The sequence below is a fragment of the Octopus bimaculoides genome, chromosome 6 (assembly GCF_046866305.1).
Source record: "Octopus bimaculoides isolate indiv1 chromosome 6, ASM4686630v1, whole genome shotgun sequence".
NCBI lineage: Eukaryota > Metazoa > Mollusca > Cephalopoda > Octopoda > Octopodidae > Octopus > Octopus bimaculoides.
In genome coordinates, this window is record NC_142933.1 from 119,310,439 (window position 1) to 119,334,775 (window position 24,337).

Genomic DNA, 24,337 nt, shown 5'->3' on the forward strand with positions numbered 1-24,337 from the left:
TGTTAAAAAAATTTATAGCCACAATTAAAATGAGTTGGTGATGATTATACAGTAAAAGAACAAAGAATTTGTTGTTCTATTCGATAAATATCCAAAATTCTTAACTTATAATATGGAAGTTAACTATCTTTTATCTTTTACTTGTTTCAGTCATTAGACTGCAGCCATGCTGGAGCACCACCTTGAAGAATTTTTAGCCAACTGAATCAACCCTCAGGACTTATTTATTTTTTAAGCCTGGTACTTATTTTGTCAGCCCTCTCTGCTGCACTGCTAAGTTACGGGGGGGGGGGAGACATAAATAAACCAACACTGGTTATGAAGAGTGGGAGGGGGATAAATACACACACACACACACACACACATCTGCATGGAAGGCGGATGTTAAGCAATGATACAACAGACTTCTTTCAGTTCCCATCTACCAAATCCGCTCATAAGGCTTAGGTCAGCCCAAAGCTATAGTAGAAAATGTTTGCCCAAGGTGCTGTGCAATGGGACTGAACCTGGAACCATGTGGTTGGGAAGCAAGCTTCAACAATAAGAAATATGAGTTTTGAGTCTTCTAGAAAATTAAATTGGATCATAAGCCTTACAAAATTATTTCATTTTCTGCTTCAAGAGAATTCACAATCTGACTGGTTCTTTTGAGGTTAGCATCTAACTTCTTCATTGATTCTTCCATCTTTCTAATTTCTTCATTATTCTGAAATTTTGCCTGCTTAACTGCATCTATAAGGAAGAAGGAAAAGTAAAGGAATAGTATAAGTAAAGAAAAGTAAAGGGAGAAGGAGAAGTAAAGCGACTAGGGGCACTATTCAGCACCAGTATTGCTAGAAATAAGAGTCAAAACAACTCATAGCCAATAATAACACACCGTTGTATTTGCTGACATGGAAGGCAAACTCCCTGCCACTGACAAGCATTAATGGAAACGCAAAATCACTGGTGATCTGTCTGTGGCCGGTGCTTGGGGAGCTTGCTGAAAAGATAGTGGCTTAGAGTCTGTGGTACATTTCTTACAATGGTAGAAAATTTCAGATCTAGAATTCAGCAGTGAGTTCTATCTTTCACGGACACTAATATTACACATTGGGTAGCATGTGCTCACTTCAGTTCTTTGCAACCAATACAAATGCTCCGCAGTCCAAGGCTCATGTAATACTATCATGCAGCATCACAACTTCTATATACACACACACACACACACACATGTATATTATATGTTTGTTTGTTTGTGCATGCATGCATGTGTGTACATGCTTTGGCTATTATTTGAAAGGAATTCCAAGAAATAGCAGAACATTTACTGATGGAATAGGTATCATTAATGGTAATGGAATCAAATTTTTATACATGCCTGTATATAGACAAAATAAAGCATAATAAATAACATGCTAAATAAATTTGTACACACAATTTGTCTTTTACTCTGAGAGAGAAACCCATTCTTATCAGCAGAGATAATAGCTTGCTAAGCCCTTTCCATCCATTCTTACTCCTGCTACCATACTTTTAGAATATTCTCCTCCACTCAGGCAACAAAAGTTAACAGCTACTTCTTGTGGTGTCTCCAAACATTTGAAGGATTTTATTTCTCATGTAATCTCACTGCTAACTATTCCTTTGCATCTGCCACATATGAAACCTACTTTCTCTGCCTGCTTGACTGTGGTCCTACTACACAGAAAATAAACTGATAATCTTTAATTAATTGCTGTTGACTCAACCACCCATATATTCTATTGTGCTGAGATTCGTGTAATAGCTAGAAATGTGTCGGTAACATACAGCTAATATACAAACAGGCACTGGTGTGGCTGTGAGTAAGAAGCTTGTTTCCCAACCACATGGTTCTGAGTTCAGTCCCATTGCCCGGCACCTTAGGCAATTGTCTTCTACTATAGCCCAGGGCTTACCAAAGCTTTGTGAGTTGTTCTGGTTAAAAGAAACTGAAAAAGTCTGCTGTATATATATATATATATATATATATATATATATATATATACATATATACAGCAGACTTTTTCTGTTTCTGTTAACCAAATCCACTCACAAAGCTTTGGTAAGCTTTGGTGTGTGTGTGTCTTTATAATTGTGTTTGTTCCCTACCACCACTTGACAACAGGTGTTGGTTTTCTTATGTCCCTGTAACTTAGCATTCAGCATAAGAGACCAATAGAATAAGTACCAGACATAAAAAAAAAAAAATAGAAGTACTATCCCCATGTGGTGCCACATAAAAGTACCCATGGAGTGCCACCTAAAAGCGCCTGTGCAGGTCACGTAAAAGCACTCAGCACACTCTAAACCATTCCTAATCAAACTGGAGCCTGGTGCAGCTCTCCAGCTTTGCCAGCCCTGGTCAAACTCTCCAACCCATGCCAGCATGGACAATGGACGTTAAATGATGATGATGATGATGATGAAGTACTGTGGTCAGTTCATTTGACTAAAACCCTTCAAGGTAATTCCCCAGCATGGCCACAGACCATTGACTGAAACAAGTAAACGATAACAGCTAAAAGAGAAAGATTGATTCCAGATAATTCCATGCTTATTATATAAACAAAACTAATTACTTACAGGAAATCTCTTCACTAATACTTTTCAAGAGTTCATTGTATGTTAGTTGAAGTGTAAACCTTTTCATAGATTGTATTTCTAATTCTTCATGCAATTTATATCGGCAATAATCCTGATAAAAGATTTGAGAGAGATCAGTGTGTATAATTAGACATATTTAGTTTGACCAGAGAATCATTTAAGCTGCATAAAAATTGTCGTAGGGAAAATGTTCATACAGTTTACAGTTTCTCTTTCCTTATTTTGGTTTTTAGAAATAGTTTTGTCTAGGTTCTGTTTGGGATCTTTGCAGGCCCTCTGGGACCATATTCTTTTATTCTTTTACTTGTTTCGGTAATCTGACTGACCACCATCTTCATTTGCTTGAACTAAGTTTTAAAATCTTAAACACTATACACTGCTAGAAAGCTAATTATTTATACAATTCTGCGATTGGTCGATTGGTTCTCAGAATTGCATAAATAATTAGCTTTGCAACACACCACATTTATGTTTGACTATATACGTGTCATGAGCTTTGTCTTGATTGAAACAGCTGGGTTGGGAATTTATGGTTCTGAATTAGAGTAGGGTTAGGGTTGTGCAGTTAAGACATTTGCTTCCCAACTACATGGTTCCAGGATCAATCCTTCGGTGTGGCACCTTGGTCTTCTACTATAAGCCCTAGGGCAACCAGTGCCTGGTGAGCAGATTTGGAGGACAGAGACTGAAAGAAGCCCATTGTGAGTGTGCGTGTCCGTGTGCGTGTGTGTGTGTGTGTGTGTGTGTGTGTACATGTACTTATGTTACTGTCTCCCTGACTTTATACCACGTGATAGTTGTAAACGAGTGTCACAGCCATACAAGCAGTGTCCTTCATTTCCAGTCTTCTGTGAAAATGTGTCTGTTTCATGGGGAAATATACTTTACAGGGTAACAGGTAGGGGTTGGTGACAAGAAAGGTATCCAGCCATAAAAAATCCACCTCAACAAATTCCATCTGACCCATGTAATCATGGAAGAGAGGATGTAAAAACAATGACAACTGCTATGATGACAATGACAATGATGACGCTGATAAGGAAAGATATTTTCCTTTTACTGTGGTGTTTTTTAAATTCAAATATTAAATAATTAATGAATAATGAACTATGTTACTACTTTAAAAGGTATGTAGCATAGTGGTTAATGTGTTGGGCTCATGGTCATAAGGTAGCAAGTTCAAATCCTAGAGCAGACATCATGTTGAGTTCTTGAGCAAGCTATTTCAGATCTAGTCACAAAATCATCAGTGGTGCCAGACTACAGGATATGTAATGTAATCTTAAGTCCTACGACTCACAGGGCCAGTTACTCAGTTTCCATGACATATAAGTAAGCAAGATCACAATATTCTCCTTGAGCAGAACACCAGTCCATCACAGGGTGACTCATTTACAGCTTAGATGGAACAATGGGTAATGTTTTGCTCAATAACACAACACTCCACCCATGATCTTACAATCAAGAATGCAACACCTTAATCATTAGGCCATGCATAATGATTCAAGAAGAACATTAATAATATCAACCACATTGGTCTTGGAAAACCTAATAAGACCATCAGCACAGCATCTTCTTTCAGACCCTGCAAAAACAGAACTTCTTGGACGAATTATGTTTAATAAAACAATTATTTGTTTACCTAAATTTTAATATCATCTCCTTCAAAATAGTCAGCCCAGCATTCCTGCCACTTTTGGAATCCAGTCTGGAAGTTGTTGTCCCTAAGCAAGAAACTCACAAGTGAGGAAAGCTCAATGACCCAGTGCATTGTCGTCATGGAGAATCCAAGTTTTCATGCTCCACAGATCCAGATGCTTTCACCGAATGTCCTCCTCCCTCAAATGCTTCAAAACATTGTGTTGGAACTGTTGATTGATGGCCTGGCCCAGGAGAATGAATTCTTGATCCACAATACAATAGATGTAAAAAAAAACAAAAACGATTAGCATGCTCTTGACTGAGCTGCCTTCTTCGGTCATGGAGATGAAGGGCTCTTCCACTGCGACGACCGTTGCTTCCTCTCAGGGTCAAACCCAAAGCATGATCACTGTTTCTGAAGCAGACTTCCCAAGTTTAATGCAAAATCTAACATTGGCTCTTTGTTCCAACTTCCTATCCATGACAAAATCACAGTAAACAGCATACACATGATCACAAAAACATAAATTTCACAATTTGTGAAGTAAACACAGTGATGTCACTCAGCACACTGCCTCATGAAGGTTACTGCTAGCTCTTGTTGTGCACACAACAGTATGCTGCCATCTGTTGGCATGCTACAGAACTAGTCCAGGAACTTTTTGGTACCACTTCATAGTGTAAAAAAGTTACCGTTCCCTGAAGTGAATCTTGATATAAACTTACCAAGATCTGTATGCATATAAATTACCTACCAAGGTCCCTAAAAAAAAAACTATACCAGGTTTCATCTTAGTATAACTACAAATTTCTCCATAAATATAACTTACTGAGCTCCCTATGGATATAACTTACCAACGTCTCTATACATGTTTTTGCATCAGCAATTCTGGACTTTAAGTTGTTAACAACATCAGCTTCTGCTAAGTGTTTTGTTTCTGTAAGGAAATCTGCAAAAAGAAAAATTCCAAGTAAATCATTCATAAAATTTGTTTTACACATTACATTCTACAAAAGCTTTTTTTATTTCATATCAATTAAAGGATAGCCATTCAGAAGTAGTCACCTTCTAGTAACTGTATATATATCATTTTCAATGGGAGAGTCCATCATATATATATATCCAGTTGTAGAAAATCCATCTCTACAGATTCCATCTGACCCATGCAAGCATGGGAAAGTGGAGCTTCAAAGATGATAATGATGATATTAGTGAGAAGAGAAGGAGGATGTGGTGTCATCAGTTGTTTGCAATATATATATATATATATATATATATATATATATATATACTGACAGATATATGAGTGCATATTTTTCCTGATTTATAAACTTTTAGACAACTTATATATGTATATATATATATATATATATATATATATACATACATATATACATCCATAATCATCATCATATATATTGCAAACAACTTTTTAGATGCAAGTGCTACCAGATGAAAGCTCTTCATGCTGGATGCTAGCAAGTTTATCAGGGGAGAATGCATGCTGTTTTGGACCTTCCTCTTGATGGCATCATTGTACACCGGCTCCCCATCACTAAAATGAGGCTCTGCTTCTAGATCAACTGGTTACTAGGTTTCACTCAATATTCCTCTAACTATTGCTCATTGTCTCTTTTAAAAAAAAATCCAGTGGCTCGCCTTTTCCACTGTAGTTGGGTATCACTCATGGGTATCACTCATGGGTATCACTCATGGTGCTATTTGCTTTACAATGATTTAGGCCTAGTACCAACAACAGTTACCTCACATTGTGCTCAATAAATCCTCTACAACCAATTTCATTGGAAAATGCTCTGCTTTCCAGCTTGCATCTTTACATTCCTCAGCCGATCACAAGCTTCCACACAGTTTCCATCCACCAAATTCACTCACAAGGCACTGGTTAGTCCAGGCTATTATAGAAGACACTTGCCCAAGGTGCTGCACAGTGGGACTGAACCTACAACTATGTGGGCTTCTTAACCAAGTGAGCTTCTTAACCACATGGCCATGCCTGTACCTACACAACCATTTGAACATTGTTTGTAATTTTACTTTCATCTGCAAGAATACAAAGAATGCAGAGTATCCAAGCTTGCTTGAGTAGAGAGAAGAGAAGCTGACTGCAAAGAGAAGAATCTACAGCAAGTAAGAACTCATCAATAATGAGATTTTTTTTTTCTTTTTCTTTTTTTTTTTTTTGCCATGAAAGGAAATTCTGATTGGCAAAATGCCTGGAGACATAGAATACTAAAGCAGAGATGAAACATCATCAAGAAGGTAGAAGACATGAAGTTGATATTTTATTCTGCCCGTAATTAAATATTCTCCCTAATTTCACCACTCTCAAAACTATCAAACTTTAAAGAAAATCTTCTTGAAGCTTAATGAAAGACATTACACACACACACACACGCATGCACACACACATACGCATGCTTACACACACACACACACACAGATCCATAAATATACTGGTGCAGGTATGGCTGTGTGGTTAACAAGTTTGCTCTGCAGCCACAGTTTCAGGTTCAGTCTCACCCGTCAGCATCCCACAATCAGTGGCCAACAACATACACGCAGTCTTCTCAGTCTATTTTACAATAACAACAACAGCTTCTCTGAACAATTTATTTCACAACAGCCACCATCTTGGACAACCCATCACACCTGCCCCTTACCCTTTCATTCCATCAATTGTATCTTACTTCATGCATCACACACAATAAACACAATCCTTCTCTCTTACTTTACATCCCACTGGAATTTCCCACCCATTCATGTTTCCCCACAGATGTGCCCCCCTACTCTTGTCACTAACATTATCATTATTATCCTTTAAGGCCCACTGCACGGGTCAGATGGAATTTGTAGAGACAGATTATCTACAGCTGGATGCCCTTCCTGTCACCAACCCTCACCTGTTTCCAAACAAGGCCAGATGTTTCTCACAGGAAGACTGGAAATGAATGATATACTTGTCTTACATAATGATACCACCATGATGTCAAGACAAGAGTACACACAAACATACACACATCATCATCATCATCATCGTCATTTAATGTCTGTTTTCCATGGGTCGGAGGGTTTGACCAGAGATGGCAAGCTGGACAGTTGCCCCAGGTTCCAGTCTCATTTCGCTTGGTTTCTTTGGCTCAATTTCCCTTCCTAATGGCAACCACTTTACAGAGTATACTACATACTATTTAATTGGTACTTTATACATGGTGCCTGCACAACTACTTGTTACACTGCCCAGTATGGGTACTTTTTACATGACATCAGCGTGGGTGCTTCATCGGTGGCCTAGCATGGGTGCTTCTTACGTAACCCATTATGGGTGGTTTTTACATGGAGGGGTGCTGTTCAGTTTCCATCTACTAAATCTTCTCACAAGGCTTGGGTCAGCTCAGGGCTATAATAGAAGACACTTGCCCTAGATGCTGTGCAATAGGACTGAACCCGAGACACATGGTTGGGAAGTCATCATCATCATCGTTTCCCTACTGGTCTGGGTTAGATGGTCTGACTGAAGCATGGTAGGCTGGACAGCTGCACCATGCACCATCGTCTGTTTTGGCACAGTTTCTATGGCTGGATGCCCTTCCTAATGCCAACCACTCCAACAGTGCAATGGGTGCTTTTTATGTACCACCAGCACGGGTGCCAGTTACGTGACGCCGGCATTGGCCACAAGTCATAAATTATTGATTTCAAATTTTGGCACAATGCCAGCAAGTTCAGGGGAGGGGAGGGGATAATGGTAATGATTTTATCAACCCCCAAAAAGATGAAAGGCAAAGTCAATTTCAGCGGAATTTGAATTCAGAACGTAAAGACGAACGAAATGCCGCTAAGCATTTTGCCCAGCGTGCTAACCATTCTGCCAAGTTCGCCGTCTTCAAAGAACCATAAATTATTGAGAATGTTACCGTAATGTGGGATGTTGGTATGTTGCAACTTGTGATGTGTTATGTAATAAGTAATAGTCCTATAATGTGGAATATTGATGTAAATGCTGCTTAACATACAGTCGAGTGTTAGAGGAGGGCTGTGTCGATATGAATGAATTTCCAGCGAACAGCTGGTGATAGGAATGTCACAGAGTGTAAATAAATATACGTGAATACATCTCAACTGTGTATCGGTATGTTAAGACTGAAACGTACAGACAGGTCTGTACTTATTGATAGACAAAATAGGAAGATAAAAACATAGACACTGCCTGAAACAAGCAGGTAAAAACACACACGCGCACATCATGCAAGCCGAACGTAGTCGCTCGACCTGCTAGAAATAACAGCTATATCGCCCTCAAATCATATCCTACTAATTTGAAAAGAAAAACGGAGGAGTACATATATGGGAGACTGTGACTCAAGATACCCGACAAATACGGCATGGTCACGGTTGGAATGCTTTTGCTCACAGGTATGCTCGATCCTACATGAGTAGGCGGGGAGGCTAAGCAACAACATACACATACATAAATACACATACACACACAGCCATACATACACTTATATTCAGTTATTTACCAGTGTTCGAGATGATTCCTTTTGTTTTTATTGCTTCACAGAAGTTCTTTGCCAACTTGTAAACGAAGGCAAAAGTTCCTCGTTCTTGATAGAGAGCCACAGCAATGGCTTTGACACCTTCTGACATGACTGCCTTCATGGTTTCTCCACTTCAAATCGCAAACAAACTGCGTCGATCCAAGGGAGGTAACTATTACTTATAGTCTTAAACTCGTGTATAATGCGGGAAAATTAATAAAAAATGAACGGAGAAAAACGAAGTAGTAGCATTATACGTGGATACGATACATATAAAGATAAGATATAGGACTAGTTTTAACGGGCGATGTATTGTGTTCAAAACTGCATCGTCCTCCAGAGAACACGAGTTTTTATTTTGAGGAATGTTAAATTACAATTATTGTATATATTTCCTAATATTACACATAGTTAAAAAAAAGTGTACTTCCAAAGTTACTCGTCAAATGACAGGAAACACTGTGGTTTACGGACGCTCACACATACAATATGTGTGTGTGTGTGTGTGTGTGTGTGTGTGTGTGTGTGTGTATGTATGTGTGTGTGTGTAAGTCGTCTAAAAGTCCATAATTCAGAAAAAAATGCTCTGGTATATCTGTCAATAGAGTGAATATATTAATCGAAGTGTACAGAATTATATATCCATTGCAGCTACTTTACCAATCGGTTTTGCACTAGAGATTCAATGGAGTGTTGGGTAACAGTCTGACTATGTAACCCTGCACTCATCAGAGGTAGCTATTGTAGGCACCATATTTCATTCCATAATGGCTACCTCTGATGAGTGCAGTGTTACATACACTGTTACCTAACACTTTATTGAATTCCTAGCACAAAAGAGCAGCCTTAATGGACATACGATACTGTACACTTAGGTTAATATATATATATATATATAGAAGAAAAAGAAAAAGTAAGTTCTTTGTACAGTATTATATTATATATTTGAAAAAATGAGTAGAGATAGCTTTTTGGGGGATAATTTTTATTTAAATATAATGTTTAAAGTGCGTGACTCTGGTGTGAATTTCAAGCTCCTGATAGCTTGTTTCTGAATTTACCTCTTTAATTATATATATATGTATACACATACATATGTGTGTGTATATATATATATATATATATATATATATATATATATATATATCATCATCTATATATATTATATATATATATATATATCATCATCAATATATATATATATATATATATATATATCATCATCAATATATATATATATATATATATATATATATACACATATATACATACATATACATGCACATATATATACATATCTCAATACACACACGCATATGCATACACACATACATAACTGTACTAACATACTCGTATGTACATGCATGTGCATGTATGTATACATACCAGTATACACATACACACACACACACATACATATGTATATATATTCACCTATACATACATGCATATATACATATACAGAGAGAGAGAGAGAGAGAGAGAGAGAGAGAGAAAAGAGAAAAAACATCTGCATATAATTTTTGGGGTGCATTAAATAGTACATAAAAGGGTATATAATCCTATGCAGTGTTTGGTTGGTGTCTTTCTGTGGATTGTTGGAATGGTAGTTCCAGTGGTTTTGATATTATCCTTTTGTTCAGTTTTGGTTGGTATTTTTGAAATAAAGTATTCTTCTTTGGCCTTACGAAAATGTTCATTTTTTGTCCATAGTTTGAAGAAAGGGAATATTTTGAATTTTCAATTCCCACATTTTTGGAAGTGTTCACTGTAAGTTGTGTTTCTAATGGAGGGGGCCATGTATTTGTTGTTTATGTACCCTTACTCTCTCATATAGTCCACGACCTGTTTCACCAATATACCATTCTTTGCATTTGGAGCATGAAGCACAGTAAATTAGGTTTCTGGATTTGCAATTCATATTTGCATTTATTTTCAAAATGTTGTCTTTGAAAGTAATTTGTTCTCCTTCTTCAATGTAATCACATGTTCCACAACAAGGGTCACCACATGATATCAACACAAGGGTATACACAAGCACCCACACACATATACGTGCATACACACTCATACATACATGCGTGCACACACACACACACACACTCCTGACAGACTTCTTTCGCTTTCCATCTATCAACTTCACTGACAAGTCTTTGGTCAGCCTGGGGCTACAGCAGAGGACACTTACTTAAAATGCTGCACATCGGAACTGAACCTGAAACCACATGGTTGGGAAGCAAGCTTGTTAACCACACAGCCATGCCTACACCTAGCCACACATGCTTTCCATACCAGCATGTGTTGGATGGTTTGATAGGAGCTGGTCAACCAGGAGCTGTCCTCACTCCAATTCTCTGCTTTGGCAGGGTTTCAATGGCTGGATGCCCTTCCTAACACCAACCACTTAACAGAGTGTGCTGGGTCCTTTTTTACATGTCACTGGCATGATGGGTGCACTTAAGCAGCCCCAGCACAAGTGTTTTTATGTGGCACAGTCATCTGTAAAGGACAGGCCTCTATGTATGCATAACAGTGATTTTACTTGGCTTATTTTGGCGTTTGATATGGAGAAGTCAATACTTCTCAGTCTTTTTGCAAATCTCACATTGCTTTTCTCCAACAATAGTAAATTTTGGCACAATGCCAGTAATTTGGGGGAGGAGGTAAATTGATTCAACTGGTACTTATTTTATTGACCCCCAAAAGGATGAAAAGCAAAGTTGACCTCAGCAGAATCTGAGCTGAGAACATAAAGACAGATGAAATGCCACTCAGTAATTTGCTGGGTGTGCTACCGATTCTGCCAGCTGACTGCCTTCAGATATGAAGTGTTTCCTTGACATGTTTTGGTGTCGCACAGTTCTTGTTATGAATTCCTCTTGAAATCTATCATCTTCCACCAGAGAAAGAGTGATTCTCTGTAACTAACATATTTACCTCCCTTTTTCTTACCTTGGAAATTATCATTTGGTGTGTCTTAATTGTCTTGAGAACTGATTGTGAATCTGAAGATTAGCAAAACTGTGACAAATTGGCATGCATATATATATCATCATCATCATCATCATCGTTTAACGTCCGCTTTCCATGCTAGCATGGGTTGCACGATTTGACTGAGGACTGGTGAAACCGGATGGCAACACCAGGCTCCAGTCTAATTTGGCAGTTTCTACAGTTGGATGCCCTTCCTAACGCCAACCACTCAGAGAGTGTAGTGGGTGCTTTTACGTGTCACCCGCACGAAAACGGCCACGCTCGAAATGGTGTCTTTTATGTGCCACCCGCACAAGCCAGTCCAGGGGCACTGGCAACGATCTCGCTCAAAATCCTACAGGAGCCAGTCAGGCGGTACTGGCAACGGCCACGCTCAAAATGGTGCATCTCATGTGCCACCCACACAAGAACCAGTCCAGGGGCACTGGCAACGATCTTACTTGGCTTGCCGGGTCTACTCACGCACAGCACATTCCCAAAGGTCTCGGTCAGTAGTCATCGCCTCAGTGAGGCCCAGCGTACGAAGGTTTTGCCTCACCACCTCAGCCCAGGTCTTCCTGGGCCTACCTCTTCCACGGGTTCCCTCAACTGTTAGGGTGTGGCACTTTTTCACGCAGCTATCCTCATCCATTCTCACCACATGTCCATACCAGCACAATCGTCTCTCTTGCACACCACAACTGATGCTTCTAATGTTCAGCTTTTCTCTCAAGATACTTACACTCTGACGGGTATTCACATTGACATTACACATCCAACGGAGCATACTGGCTTCATTCCTTGCGAGCTTACGTATGTCCTCAGCAGTTACAGCCCATGTTTCACTGCCATGTAGCATGGCTGTTCGTACGCATGCGTCATACAGTCTGCCTTTTACTCTGAGTGAGAGTCCCTTTGTCGCCAGCAGGGGTAAGAGCTCTCTAAACTTTGCCCAGGCTATTCTTATTCTAGCAGCTACACTTTCAGCGCACCCACCCCCACTACTAACTTGGTCGCCCAGATAGCGGAAGCTATCGACTACCTCTAGTTTTTCACCCTGGAATGAGATAGAAGTTGTTTCCTGTTTGTTTACAGTCTTTATTGCACCTGAACATCTGCCACAAACAAAAACTAACTTGCTAGTTAACCTGCCTTTGATGTTGCTGCACCTCTTATGTGTCCATAGCTTGCACCGGGTACATCTTATAGAGTTACTACCTACTCCTTTTCTACATACTGAGCAGGGCCATCTACCTGAAGGGGTTTGTGTTTTATCTACCTTCCTACTTATTAGGATTTTGGTTTTAGCTAGGTTGACTCTAAGGCCCTTCAATTCTAGACCTTGCTTCCACACCTGAAACTTCTCCTCTAGTTCTGATAGTGACTCCGCAATTAGGGCAAGGTCATCAGCATAGAGGAGCTCCCAGGGGCAACCTGTCTTGAACTCCTCTGTGATTGCCTGGAGGACTATGATAAATAAGAGGGGGCTGAGGACGGAACCTTGGTGGACCCCTACCTCTACCCGGAGGCCTCTACCCGGAATTCAGTGCGGGTGGCACATAAAAGACACCATTTCGAGCGTGGCCGTTTTCGTGCGGGTGACACGTAAAAGCACCCACTACACTCTCTGAGTGGTTGGCGTTAGGAAGGGCATCCAGCTGTAGAAACTCTGCCAAATCAGACTGGAGCCTGGTGTTGCCATCCGGTTTCACCAGTCCTCAGTCAAATCGTCCAACCCATGCCAGCATGGAAAGCGGACGTTAAACGATGATGATGATGATTTCCAACCCTCACCTTACTGGCAGAATCTCTGTACATGGCTCACACAGCTCTCACTAACCATTCTTCTATCCCAAGTTTCCTCATTGACCACCAGATAAGGGATCGGGGGACCCTGTCAAAGGCTTTCTCCATGTCAACGAAAGCCAGGTACAGAGGTTTATCCTTAGCTAGGTATTTCTCCTGCAACTGTCTCACTAGAAATAAGGCATCAGTAGTGCTTTTACCTGGCACGAACCCAAACTGCATCTCATCTAAATTGATTCGCTCCCTAATTAGTTGGGCTATGACCCTCTCTGTAACTTTCATAACCTGATCTAACAGCTTGATGCCTCTGTAATTATTTGTATCTAAAGCGTCACCTTTACCTTTGTAGCAGTTGACTATGATGCTGCTACACCAGTCATTGGGTATGACTCCTTCGTGTATCACCTGGTTCGTAATACGGGTGACTAGGCTATAGCCAACACTGCCAGATATTTTGAGCATCTCTGCAGTGATTCCTGATGGGCCGGGGGCTTTCCCGGTCTTCATACTCTTAATTGCTTTATCTACCCTGGTACTATCAACTCGGATAGCTGGTCCCTCTATTGGGTCGACATACGGCAGGCTCTCTTTCTCCCATTCATTCTCTTTATTAAGCAATCTATCGTAGTGGCATCTCCAGACCTCTTTCTTTGCATCCTCATTTAGTGCAAGCGTACCATCATCCATGCGAACACATTTCTCTCCTACACTGTCTTGCAACACAAAATACCTCGAGTCTTTGGTCGTCACGGACATTGGCAAATCTTTCCTTATCTGCTTCCCCTCTGACTAAATAAACCTGTCGCCTAGCCTCCCTTCTGGCACATTGGTACAATTCCCTGCTACCACCGTTCTTCCAGTCCTTCCAAGCCTGTTTCTTTTGTCTAATAGCCCTGTCTACCTCCTTGTTCCACCACCACGTTACTCTGGGTCGGGAGGGGACCTTACACCACCCACAAATCTGGTCGGTGGCTTTCAACAGGTTGTCCCGCAGAAATCTCCAATTGTCTTCCACGTTGTATGATGCTATATCCCCTTCTATTTCGTTAAATGCTTCAAGTAACTTGTCTCCAAGTCTCTGTCCGTTTGCAGGGTCTTTAAGCTTCCACACCCTTCTCCTCCAAGCCTGTCTAATTCTGGGCACCTATTTTGCCTTGATCCCAAAGTCGCTAACTACTAATCTACGTTGTGGGGTACATTCTTCGCCAGGGTAGGTTTTGGCATTTATAAGCCGCCCTCTTTCCCTATTTCTGGCGAGGATGTAGTCGATTTGGCTAGAGTGTCTGCCGGAGCGGTAGGTGACTAGGTGACTGGCAGGTTCCCTGAAGTTGGTATTGCAGACCATAAGATCGGTTGCATCACAGAACTCCAGCAGTCTGGTTCCCTCCTCGTTGCGGGAACCGAAGCCATAGCCTCCATGTATGCCATGGAAGCCTCCAGCACGACGTCCGACATGACCGTTGAAGTCTCCAGCCACAAAGAGAAGGTCCCTGTCACTCGTCGAGGAGGTAGTTTGCGTGTGTATTGATAATTAAGGGTACTAACAGGCAGTCCTAGCACACTAACATAGTAGTCAAAATGACCAAACCACAAGCTTTCATTTAGACACAAAGGTGAAATCAGGCCCGATTTCACCTTCGTGTTAAAGTGAAAGCTAATGATTTGGTCATTGTGACTGTTATGTTAGTGTGCTGGCTCTACCTGTTAGTACCCTTAATTATTGATTGATAATGTTTACCTTTATGGGTTTTTTATGTATGTTAAACCACAAACAATAATATCCTCATGCATATATATATATATATATATATATATATATAGATAGATAGATACTAGACTACCTGTGACCCGTTGGATCACCAATAATTCAAGGTTCCAGGAAAGTCTCAGTTTCCAAGCAACGGAGTTTTGTTTCATGGGTTTTTTTTTCTTTTCCAGGTTATTTCACATACTTTCAATGAAATCAAGCATAAATGGCTCTTTTCCCCAGAAGAAGAGAAAAAGACAGATTTGGCTGCTATTTTTTGCACGCCCTGCAACCACGTAACAGGTATTTCAGGTCCATTATCACAAATAGCTGCTACGTGGTAGCAGGGCGTGCTAGAAATAGCAGCCAAATCTTTGGGGGTGAGATACATTGAATGCACTCAAAAGAAATCTAAGGAAAAAAAACTATTTCGCACTGAGGTTATGAATGGGTCTTTTATGAAATACTGTATTTTTAAAGTCATTTTCACTTAAAAATATTTTGCTCATCATAATGTATCTAATGGAAATGTTAGTTTCTTCCCTTCCAAGGTTAAGTTATTTCTGGAGTATTTTCCCATTATGCACCATTTTGGGTATTTATACCCACAAAACCCTGAATATCCCAATAACCACTGGTGAAATTCACATGAAACTTGTTTTATTCCATTTGTATTCACATTTTAGGAGCACTTTACTTTCAAAGCATTTTCCTATTAAGCGCCGGTTTGGCTGTGTAACATTGCAAGCAAGCAAGATTGAAGTTCATTTTAATGTAGTGCTTTCATGCTCCTTGAAACACAATCATACTTCCTATAACTTATAGGGGTTTCCAAGTAAGTGCTTGAGACACTATCTAATGCAAGCCAGCTTATTATGGATTATCCTTCTCCAAGTTATATTCCTACAAGTAGTTAACATATAAGCTTAAAAGAAAAAAAAAAAAACACTTGTTAATTATAGAAAGCTCTGCTATCAACATCAGTGAACTATTAATGGTACCTATTTACAGCTGAGGTAATTAGGCCACTAAAAATTAATTGCCCTTATCAAGAACACAACACAGATCTGGTTAGAAAGATGATACATCAAAAAGCCTGGTTTCTGTCTCCTATTTACTCCACTAGCTTATCTATCATTACTGATAAAACAATGATAATAAGAATATGGCAGAAAAAACAAAAATGAAAATGTATTAAATTTTAGTTTTTGCAGGCTTATTTTTTACATATTTAAGGACCCAGCAAGGCTGTTTGGGTAAGAAGTTTGCTTCACAACCACATGGTTTGAGGTCCAGTCCCACTGTGCAACATTTTATCTTCTAGCCTCAACTAATGCCTTATGGGTAAATTTAGTAGAGAGAAACTGTGAAAAACCCATTATACATTTGTGTGAGTGTGTGTATATCTGTGTGAATGTTGATATTTCATGGCATGCATGTTACCATTTGAGTGAAACAATGACAGAGCTTGCATTTCTTAACTAATCATACTGCACTTTCAAAAATCTATAGAATAGAAAAAATCCCCTACTCGAAAACTAGGTGAGGTTGGGGTATAGGAAAAAAACCATCCCTCCATAAAATCCTACCTCAAATCAGTTCCCATCCAAACAGAAAAACAAAATTTTATTAGTTGTCATGTCATTTGTTAACAACTGTGAATCAATTACTCCAAATTTCTATTTCAGTGGTGCACTCCACTCCTCCATTCTTCAAAAGACTTAGGTGACCCAAGTAATTTTATTCCAGGTTATCCAAAGCATCTGGCATGTAGCATTCTAGATTAAAACACATATCAAATATAAAATCATCATATCAATATCACCATTTTCTGATAGGCCATGCTTCAATATTTTAAACCAACTTATTTCTGAGATGCTAGCAATAGATTCACTTTAGCTTATGAGGAATATGCCTGTGATTTCTAGCAAAGATCCTCACATGCTACCTCCAGTCTCTCACACAACCTGTCAATTCTAATATTTTTACACTTCAAACTTTATTGATTACAATTATGTTTTTTCTATAGTATCTTCCTCCTTTAGAAGAATCCTTAAAGTAATTTTGTCTATCATTCTTAGTTTGTGTTTTCCCTACAAAAACCTAAACATCAGCATCCCTGTTTCTTTTGTCTAATAGCCCTGTCAACCACATTGTTCCACCACCACGTTACTTTGGGTCGAGAGGGGACTTTATGCCAGCCACAGATCTGGTCGGTGGTTCTCAGCAGGTTGTCCTGTAGAAACCTCCAGTTGTCTTCCACATTGTATGCTATATCCCCTTCTATTTTGTCAAATGCTTCAAGTAGTATGTCTCTAAATCTCTGACCATTTGCAGGGTCTTTAAGCTTCCAAACCCTTCTCCTCCAAGCCGGTCTACTTCTGGGTATCCTTTTTGCCTTGATCCCGAAGTCGCTAACTACTAATCTGTATTGAGGGGTACATTCTTCGCCAGGGAAGGTTTTGGCATTTATAAGCTGCCCTCTTTCCCTATTTCTGGCGAGGATGTAGTCGATTTGGCTAGAGTGTCTACCGGAATGGGAGGTGACTTGGTGACTGGCAGGTTTCCTGAAGTTGGCATTGCAAACCATAAGATCGTTTGCATCACAGAACTCCAGCAGTCTGGTTCCCTCCTCATTGCAGGAACCGAAGCCATAGCCTCCATGTAAGCCACCTGCACGACGTCTAACATGACCATTGAAGTCACCAGCCACAAAGAAAAGGTCCCTGTCATTCGTCAATGAGGTAGTTTGCAGGAGGGTGTCATAGAATTGGTCTTTCAGCCCATCCGGTAGCCCCGGTGGAGGGGCATAGGCCAAGACGATAGTAGCTAATCTATGAAGCACTGGTCTAATCTTAAGTACTCTGACTACCTCGTTTACCTTATCAACCCATTTCTCTGCTAGGAGTATTCTCACGCCCCCGACCCCGTCAGTGTTCCCTGCCCAGAAAATCTTATACCTGTGTTCTTTGCCAGTGAGGAACCTCGCGGATCCTTCTCTCCATCTTACTTCTTGGATGCAGCACAAATCTACTCGTCTCCGTTCAAGCATCCCATCTCCGTCACAAATCACACTATCACCTTAAAAAAAAAAAGTGTACATTAGATAATGTAGATAACTTATCACTTTTATGTTCATTTTCCATCATCGTTTAACGTCCGCTTTCCATGCTAGCATGGGTTGGACGATTCGACTGAGGACTGGTGAAACCAGATGGCAACACGTTGACATAAATTGTATGTTTGAATAAAAGACCCGAGTCAGCTGAAATAATGGTTAACCTGAAGTTGAACAGCAACAAACAGGATTGAGAGAGAGAAAAAAAATACTTATAAGAATCTACAAGGAAAACTGTTTTTCAAATACAAAAAATATGTGATGAAAAGTAAAGAAATAAAAACAAAACTTCATCAAATTAGTGAAAGGAACATGAAACAAAAACAGGACAAGCCAACATTTTCATTTCTTTTTTTTTTTCTTTAATTGCTTTTATTTCATTAGTGCTTCTTGTTTTTTTTTTCTTCTTCCAATTTCTCTTACCATCATTGGGAGGGATAAAGATTGAAAATATGTTTACTGCTGCATAATAAAGCTGCCTTTTGATAAATATCTCACACATCTTAGTTACTCATTTGTGTTTTAATTTCAAGCAGCATTTGTGACTAGAAACATAACCTTGAAAAATACACAGAAAAAAAAAAAAAAAAAAAATCTAAAGGTTGTGGCGGTGGTAGCAGAGAAATTATTGAGCAATTGGAGTGAAATTAACAAAAAAATCTAAAATTTTGGAAATAATAAAATTAGTCCGGAGCAAGCTTTTCGTTCAATTAATTCCTCCACGTGAGTAATTCACATATTTTGTTGTTGTTATTAAATTCAGACCATGGCAAAAATCTGTGTCTATACAAACATGTGCGTGTTTTCTAATTACATTAATTTATAATTAATACAACTAGAAAAGGTTACAAGGTTATGACATCTTAGAATGAATTTTACTTCCCTATTCCATAACACCTTTACAACTGATTCATTGATATTTTCTTTAACGAAAATGAACCAGCAGAAATGTAGAACAGAACCTCAGAGGAATTTACGCAGCTCAACTTATTGAATAAAATAGTGAAATGATTGACAAAAGCACTTCTAGCTCTGTAGAGAGTTTAGAAAAATAAATCTTTTTTTTAATGATTTTTTAAAATTTATTTAAGTAACACTTATTACTACCACCATCACACTTCTTGATTTAACCAAAATTTGCATTTTTGATTGTGTCATTTTCACCTCCTCTCCCCAAAATCATACATCAATGTTTTAAAATGATGTTAAGTGTACAAAACAGTTTTTCAATAGAATCTACATCCTTCCTACTTTAAAGTGTTCCAAGGAACATGTTTTTTACATTTGTCTCTTTTATTAAAATAAAATGAAAAAAAATAAATAAATAAAAAAATAAAAAATTCTTACAAAAAATTTTATTTCAGTAAAATATCTAACTTGAATAATTTGTCAGGTAATCACTTTTAGAATGAAGTCCTGGAAGAGTGACCAAAGATTCCGCAAGAGGATAAATAACGAGAGACAGAGAAAGAGAATATATGCAGGGAGAGGTTAGCAATGGTCGATGGATCAATTTACTTTAATGACACAAAAAATGTCAAACTATTTTTACTGATTTTGTAAAGAAATTTTAAGAAACGATCAACCAAAAAGAAAAAAAAAAATCATTAGAAAGTAAAGAAAATAGAATGAAAAGTGTACTTAAGTCACAGAGAATGATGCACACCTCTTTGTACTTTAACAAGTAGGTTATTCTTTGTACTTTAACAAGTAGGTTATTCACAAAGTTTTGGCTCCTTTTTCATTACAGAAACTAAATTTTTTTTTTTTTAAATTAAGCCAAAGCAATATTAAAATCTTTTATCTTTGAAGACAATACATTTCTTCTTTAAATATGACAATAACAATAAAGACTTATGATGCTTATTAGTATGTTGTCATGGAAACAGGCGCTTCCTAATGAAGAATATGGCCAATTTAGATTTCAGTTGGGCAATGACAAAAATGGAAGGATCAAAGATGTGGGGGCAGCAGCAGTGATAAGCTAACAAAAATATTTTCTTCATTTAAAAAATCCTTTTTAAAGACAAAATTAAAAAAAAAACCCAAACCAGTTTCCCTAACATGAAATAAATTGCACTTAATTTCAAAGATGGATTTGGAGAAGAAAAAAAAAAAAAAAAAGAATCACAGCTAACAGCAAAAGCATTCTGGTGTGGTTTTGATTTCCATTAGTTTCAAAAGTGAAAGTAAAATGAAAGATAACCCATCTAGTAGCAAAAGCAGTCAATATTTTCAGACACAACTGTAACAAGAGACCCTTCCAATAATAACCAAAACACCACTGACACTGCTGCCACCACTACACACCTATTAGTATTATCACTATCCTCCAACACTAGACCCTGCCCCCAAACCTTCTTTGTTGGAAAGAGAAGAAACTTTTTATATACAGAGTGAACACCTTGGTTTGTTATATACAATGACCACCACGGGGCATAATTATGGTCAAGGTTCAACAGCAGGGTTAAAAAATATTAGGAGAAACGTTCGTGTTTATTGCTGTTACCTTTGCTGCAGGAATCTGGAACACAGGTTGCTTAGAAATTATTCATGAAGAGAGAATTTTGAAGACTACATGATACTGAATTCACCATGAAGTAGAAAAGAGAGGGGGGGGGGGGGGGCTTTTTGTTCAGAATATAAACTTTTCATATATATGTCCACATTTTTCAAAAGATCTTTCATTTGATTAAGATTCTTCTTTCATAGCAACAATACAATTCTTCAACAACTGGAGCTGAGCCTGGGGGGGAAAAAAACAAAACAACATATTCAATGCTAATAGATTTAATAGACCTGAGGTATATCATTAAGATGTGACAGAAGATAACAGCAGTTAAGATCCTGGACAATTTACTATTAAAGCCTTAAGTTCAAAGGAGCTTCCCTCATTGCTAGATTAACTCATGTGAAACTAAATAGCATCACCAATCTAAGACCAAATAAGTTAGTCATTATCGTTATCACCTAGCTCTAGTTTCAGAGGATTCTATGATTCTGGGTTCTGTCCCATTGCATGGCACCTCGGGCAAATGTCTTCTACTATAACTTTGGGCTGAACAAAGCCTTGTGAGTGGATTTAGTAAACAGAAACTGAGAGAAGCTTGTTGTATGTGTATGTCTTTGTTTGTCCCCCACCATTGTTTGACAACTAGTGTTGATGTGTTTATTTCCTGTAACTTAGTGGTTCAGCAAAAAGAGACCCAATAAGTAAGTACCAGGCTTGAAAAAAAAAAGCAAGAAGTAAATACTGGGATTGATCTGTTTCACTAAAATTCTTCAAAATGGTGCTCCAGCATGTCTACAGTCTAATGACAAACAAGTAAAAAATGCAAGATATATATATATATATATCATCATTTAATGTCCATTGCCCATGCTGGCATGGGTTGGACAGTTTGACCAGGGCTGGTAAGCTGAAGGGCTGCACTAGATTCCAGTTTGATTTGGTATGGTTTCTATGGCTGGATGCCCTTCCTAATGACAACCACTCCAAGAGAGTAATGGGTGCTTTTACATGCTGCCAGCACGGGTACCAGTTGCATGACACCAGTATCTACCACGACTATGATTTCACTGAGCTTGATGGATCTTTCTTCTCAAGCACAGCATATTGCCAAAGCTCTCTGTCATTTGTCATTGCCAGAGTCCCAGCGCTCGAAAGGCGATTTTTACATGCCACCGGCACAGATTGCTTGCTCCACGACACCAGCATCAGCCACATTGACTCTGTAAGTTGCAATGCTCAAAAGGTGCTTTTTTTATATATATATATATATATAAGAGAGAGAGAGGCGAGGGGAGGAAGGGGGTAGTGATGCAGGTAAATACAATTAGGCTTCACACACACACAGATACGTGTCAAACCTAATCCTGTTTATCTGCGTCACTACCTCCATATCAGCTCACTTTGGATTTCTCTTATAAACCACTATTGATGCCGTGGACCTAGTCCTGGATAAAGAAATCAGAGTTTTAGCTCCAATTCCTCTAAGCACATCTAGCTCTCACCTAATGTCTATATAACAAAAACATACATACATACATGCATTCATGCTTTGATATACATACAACCAGCAACGTCATAAACTTTTAATGTCCATCCAATGCAACCGTGAAGTTGCATGGGATGGACAGTTTGACAGGCTCTGGCAGAGTTGGAGGACTGCATCATAGTCCAATGACATGGTTTCTACGCCAGATGCACTTCTTAAGATGAGCAAAGATTGGGGTGGATGGAGGGTAAAAAAAGAGTAGAGGTCATGGGATCTGGAAGGGTGCAATGGTGTAGAGGTGAATGTCATGGAGTTGGAGAAGTGATCAATGACAGGAGTTGAGGAGAAGGTGAGGAAGGAGTAGGTGAAGAAGGAGTGGGTGCTGAGTGGGTGAAAAACAGCAAAAGTAATACAAAAGACAGGTGAAGGATGAGGAAGAAGGGAAACCCTATCAATGTGGGTAGGTTATTAGTGTAGGAGTTCAGAGAAGGACATAATAGATGGGGAGGGTGAGAAATGTATAGCGACAGAAGCAATTTGGTAGAGAGGAAGGAATGGTAATTTGGAAGCATAAGAGGGCGGGAAGTTAGCATACATTATATCATTCATATGACGTACAAAACTCTTGGCCTTTAAGTCACTTTGTTGCTTCTGTTACACTTCTGGTCACTTCAGCAATGTAACTACACACATGCTGTGGGTGATTTTTTTTCCTTCTTTGGACTTTTCTATTTTCCTTTCCGACAAAGAGTTATGCTCAAAACATCAACAACCCTTCTTACCAAGCATCAATCTAATACATTCCATGTGCATGTCCACATGTTGTTTGTTATTGTTAATGTTCATTTTATTTGATTTGACTATACACACACACTACAAACTTCCTAATGTTTCTGCTTACCAAATTCACTCACAAAACACTGGTTGGTCCAGGATTGTAGTAGAAGACACTGGCACGGTGCTGTGCAGTGAGCATGAACCTGAAACCATGTGGTTGCAGAGCAAGCTTCTTAACCCTTTCACTACCAATTACACCTGAAACTGGTCCTTGTTCTGACACAAAATCTAAATGAAAGCCTTCCATCAAAATGTTACTTTATATTCCAAACACCAGTTTAATAATAACAAAGTTGTTTTACTAAATTATTCAAAATTTATTGAAACAAAAAGCAGAGCAATATTGTAACAAAAGGTTTAATAAAACTCAGTTGTTAGCACCTACAAATTCATACCTATGTTTCTTAGAGTATTTTATGGATAGATAATATTCATAAGAACTACACTGAGTGGTAAAACGCTGTACTAGAGAAGGCTTGCTTAACTTATGCAGGCATGAACATGAAATAATGAGGAAGATAATTATAGTGAGCTCAGAACTTATATTGTCTACATAAATTTATTGATGTTATACTCAGCCATTTGTTAGTTACAGTAAATAACCTGAAACCGAGCTTCTTTATGAGCACAGGAAGAGAATATTTGGGGTTAAATCTGAAATTATACTTTCAGTTAACAAATCCAACAAGTAGGTTACAGGTCTGTTACAGATGTCATATAACTTTATATCAAATGAAATATATGATTTTATGCAATACTCACTCTTGCATGTTTTAGTTCTAATTCAACTAGTTCAACAAAATTCTTCCGAAAGTAAGCTATCCTCCGAGTCTTAAATTCTGTTAATTCTGAATAAAGAAAAATAAAAGTATACCAGATTAGACTTTATGTGTTCATACAAAAACAAAATGTGCACAAAATTATAAAATATATATTTATTTTCTTACCTTTCCGAGCATTGTCTGATATTTTCTCAAATTTTTCAAAAGCTTGCAATTGGTTCTTTTCAGCCTGATAAATATTACAAGAACAAAATACAATAATTTTATC

General features: G+C 38.6%; 2 protein-coding genes across 10 annotated transcripts in view; both read right to left on the bottom strand.

Annotated features, from left to right (window-relative positions):
• LOC106873605 (uncharacterized) overlaps nt 1–8,986 on the bottom strand; it is a 50,768-nt gene extending 41,782 nt beyond the window's left edge. For 6 of the 7 annotated variants that reach the window (XM_014921045.3, XM_014921049.3, XM_014921047.3 and 3 more), the window contains exons 1-4: nt 8,791–8,986; nt 5,104–5,198; nt 2,587–2,698; nt 597–732 (exon numbers count right to left, since the gene is read on the bottom strand). In XM_014921045.3, coding sequence (XP_014776531.1) covers nt 597–732; nt 2,587–2,698; nt 5,104–5,198; nt 8,791–8,929 — 482 coding nt within the window. In that variant the 5' untranslated portion in view covers nt 8,930–8,986. The remainder of the gene's footprint in view (nt 1–596; nt 733–2,586; nt 2,699–5,103; nt 5,199–8,790) is intronic. The other variant, XM_052968528.2, reaches the window with a different exon arrangement.
• A 10,806-nt stretch (nt 8,987–19,792) lies between these two features.
• Nucleotides 19,793–24,337, bottom strand: part of LOC106873606 (sorting nexin-6) — a 56,750-nt gene continuing 52,205 nt past the window's right edge. For all 3 annotated transcript variants that reach the window (XM_089354507.1, XM_014921050.3, XM_089354508.1), the window contains exons 12-14: nt 24,235–24,298; nt 24,050–24,135; nt 19,793–21,198 (exon numbers count right to left, since the gene is read on the bottom strand). In XM_089354507.1, the coding sequence (XP_089210633.1) occupies nt 21,145–21,198; nt 24,050–24,135; nt 24,235–24,298 (204 nt within the window). In that variant the 3' untranslated portion in view covers nt 19,793–21,144. The remainder of the gene's footprint in view (nt 21,199–24,049; nt 24,136–24,234; nt 24,299–24,337) is intronic.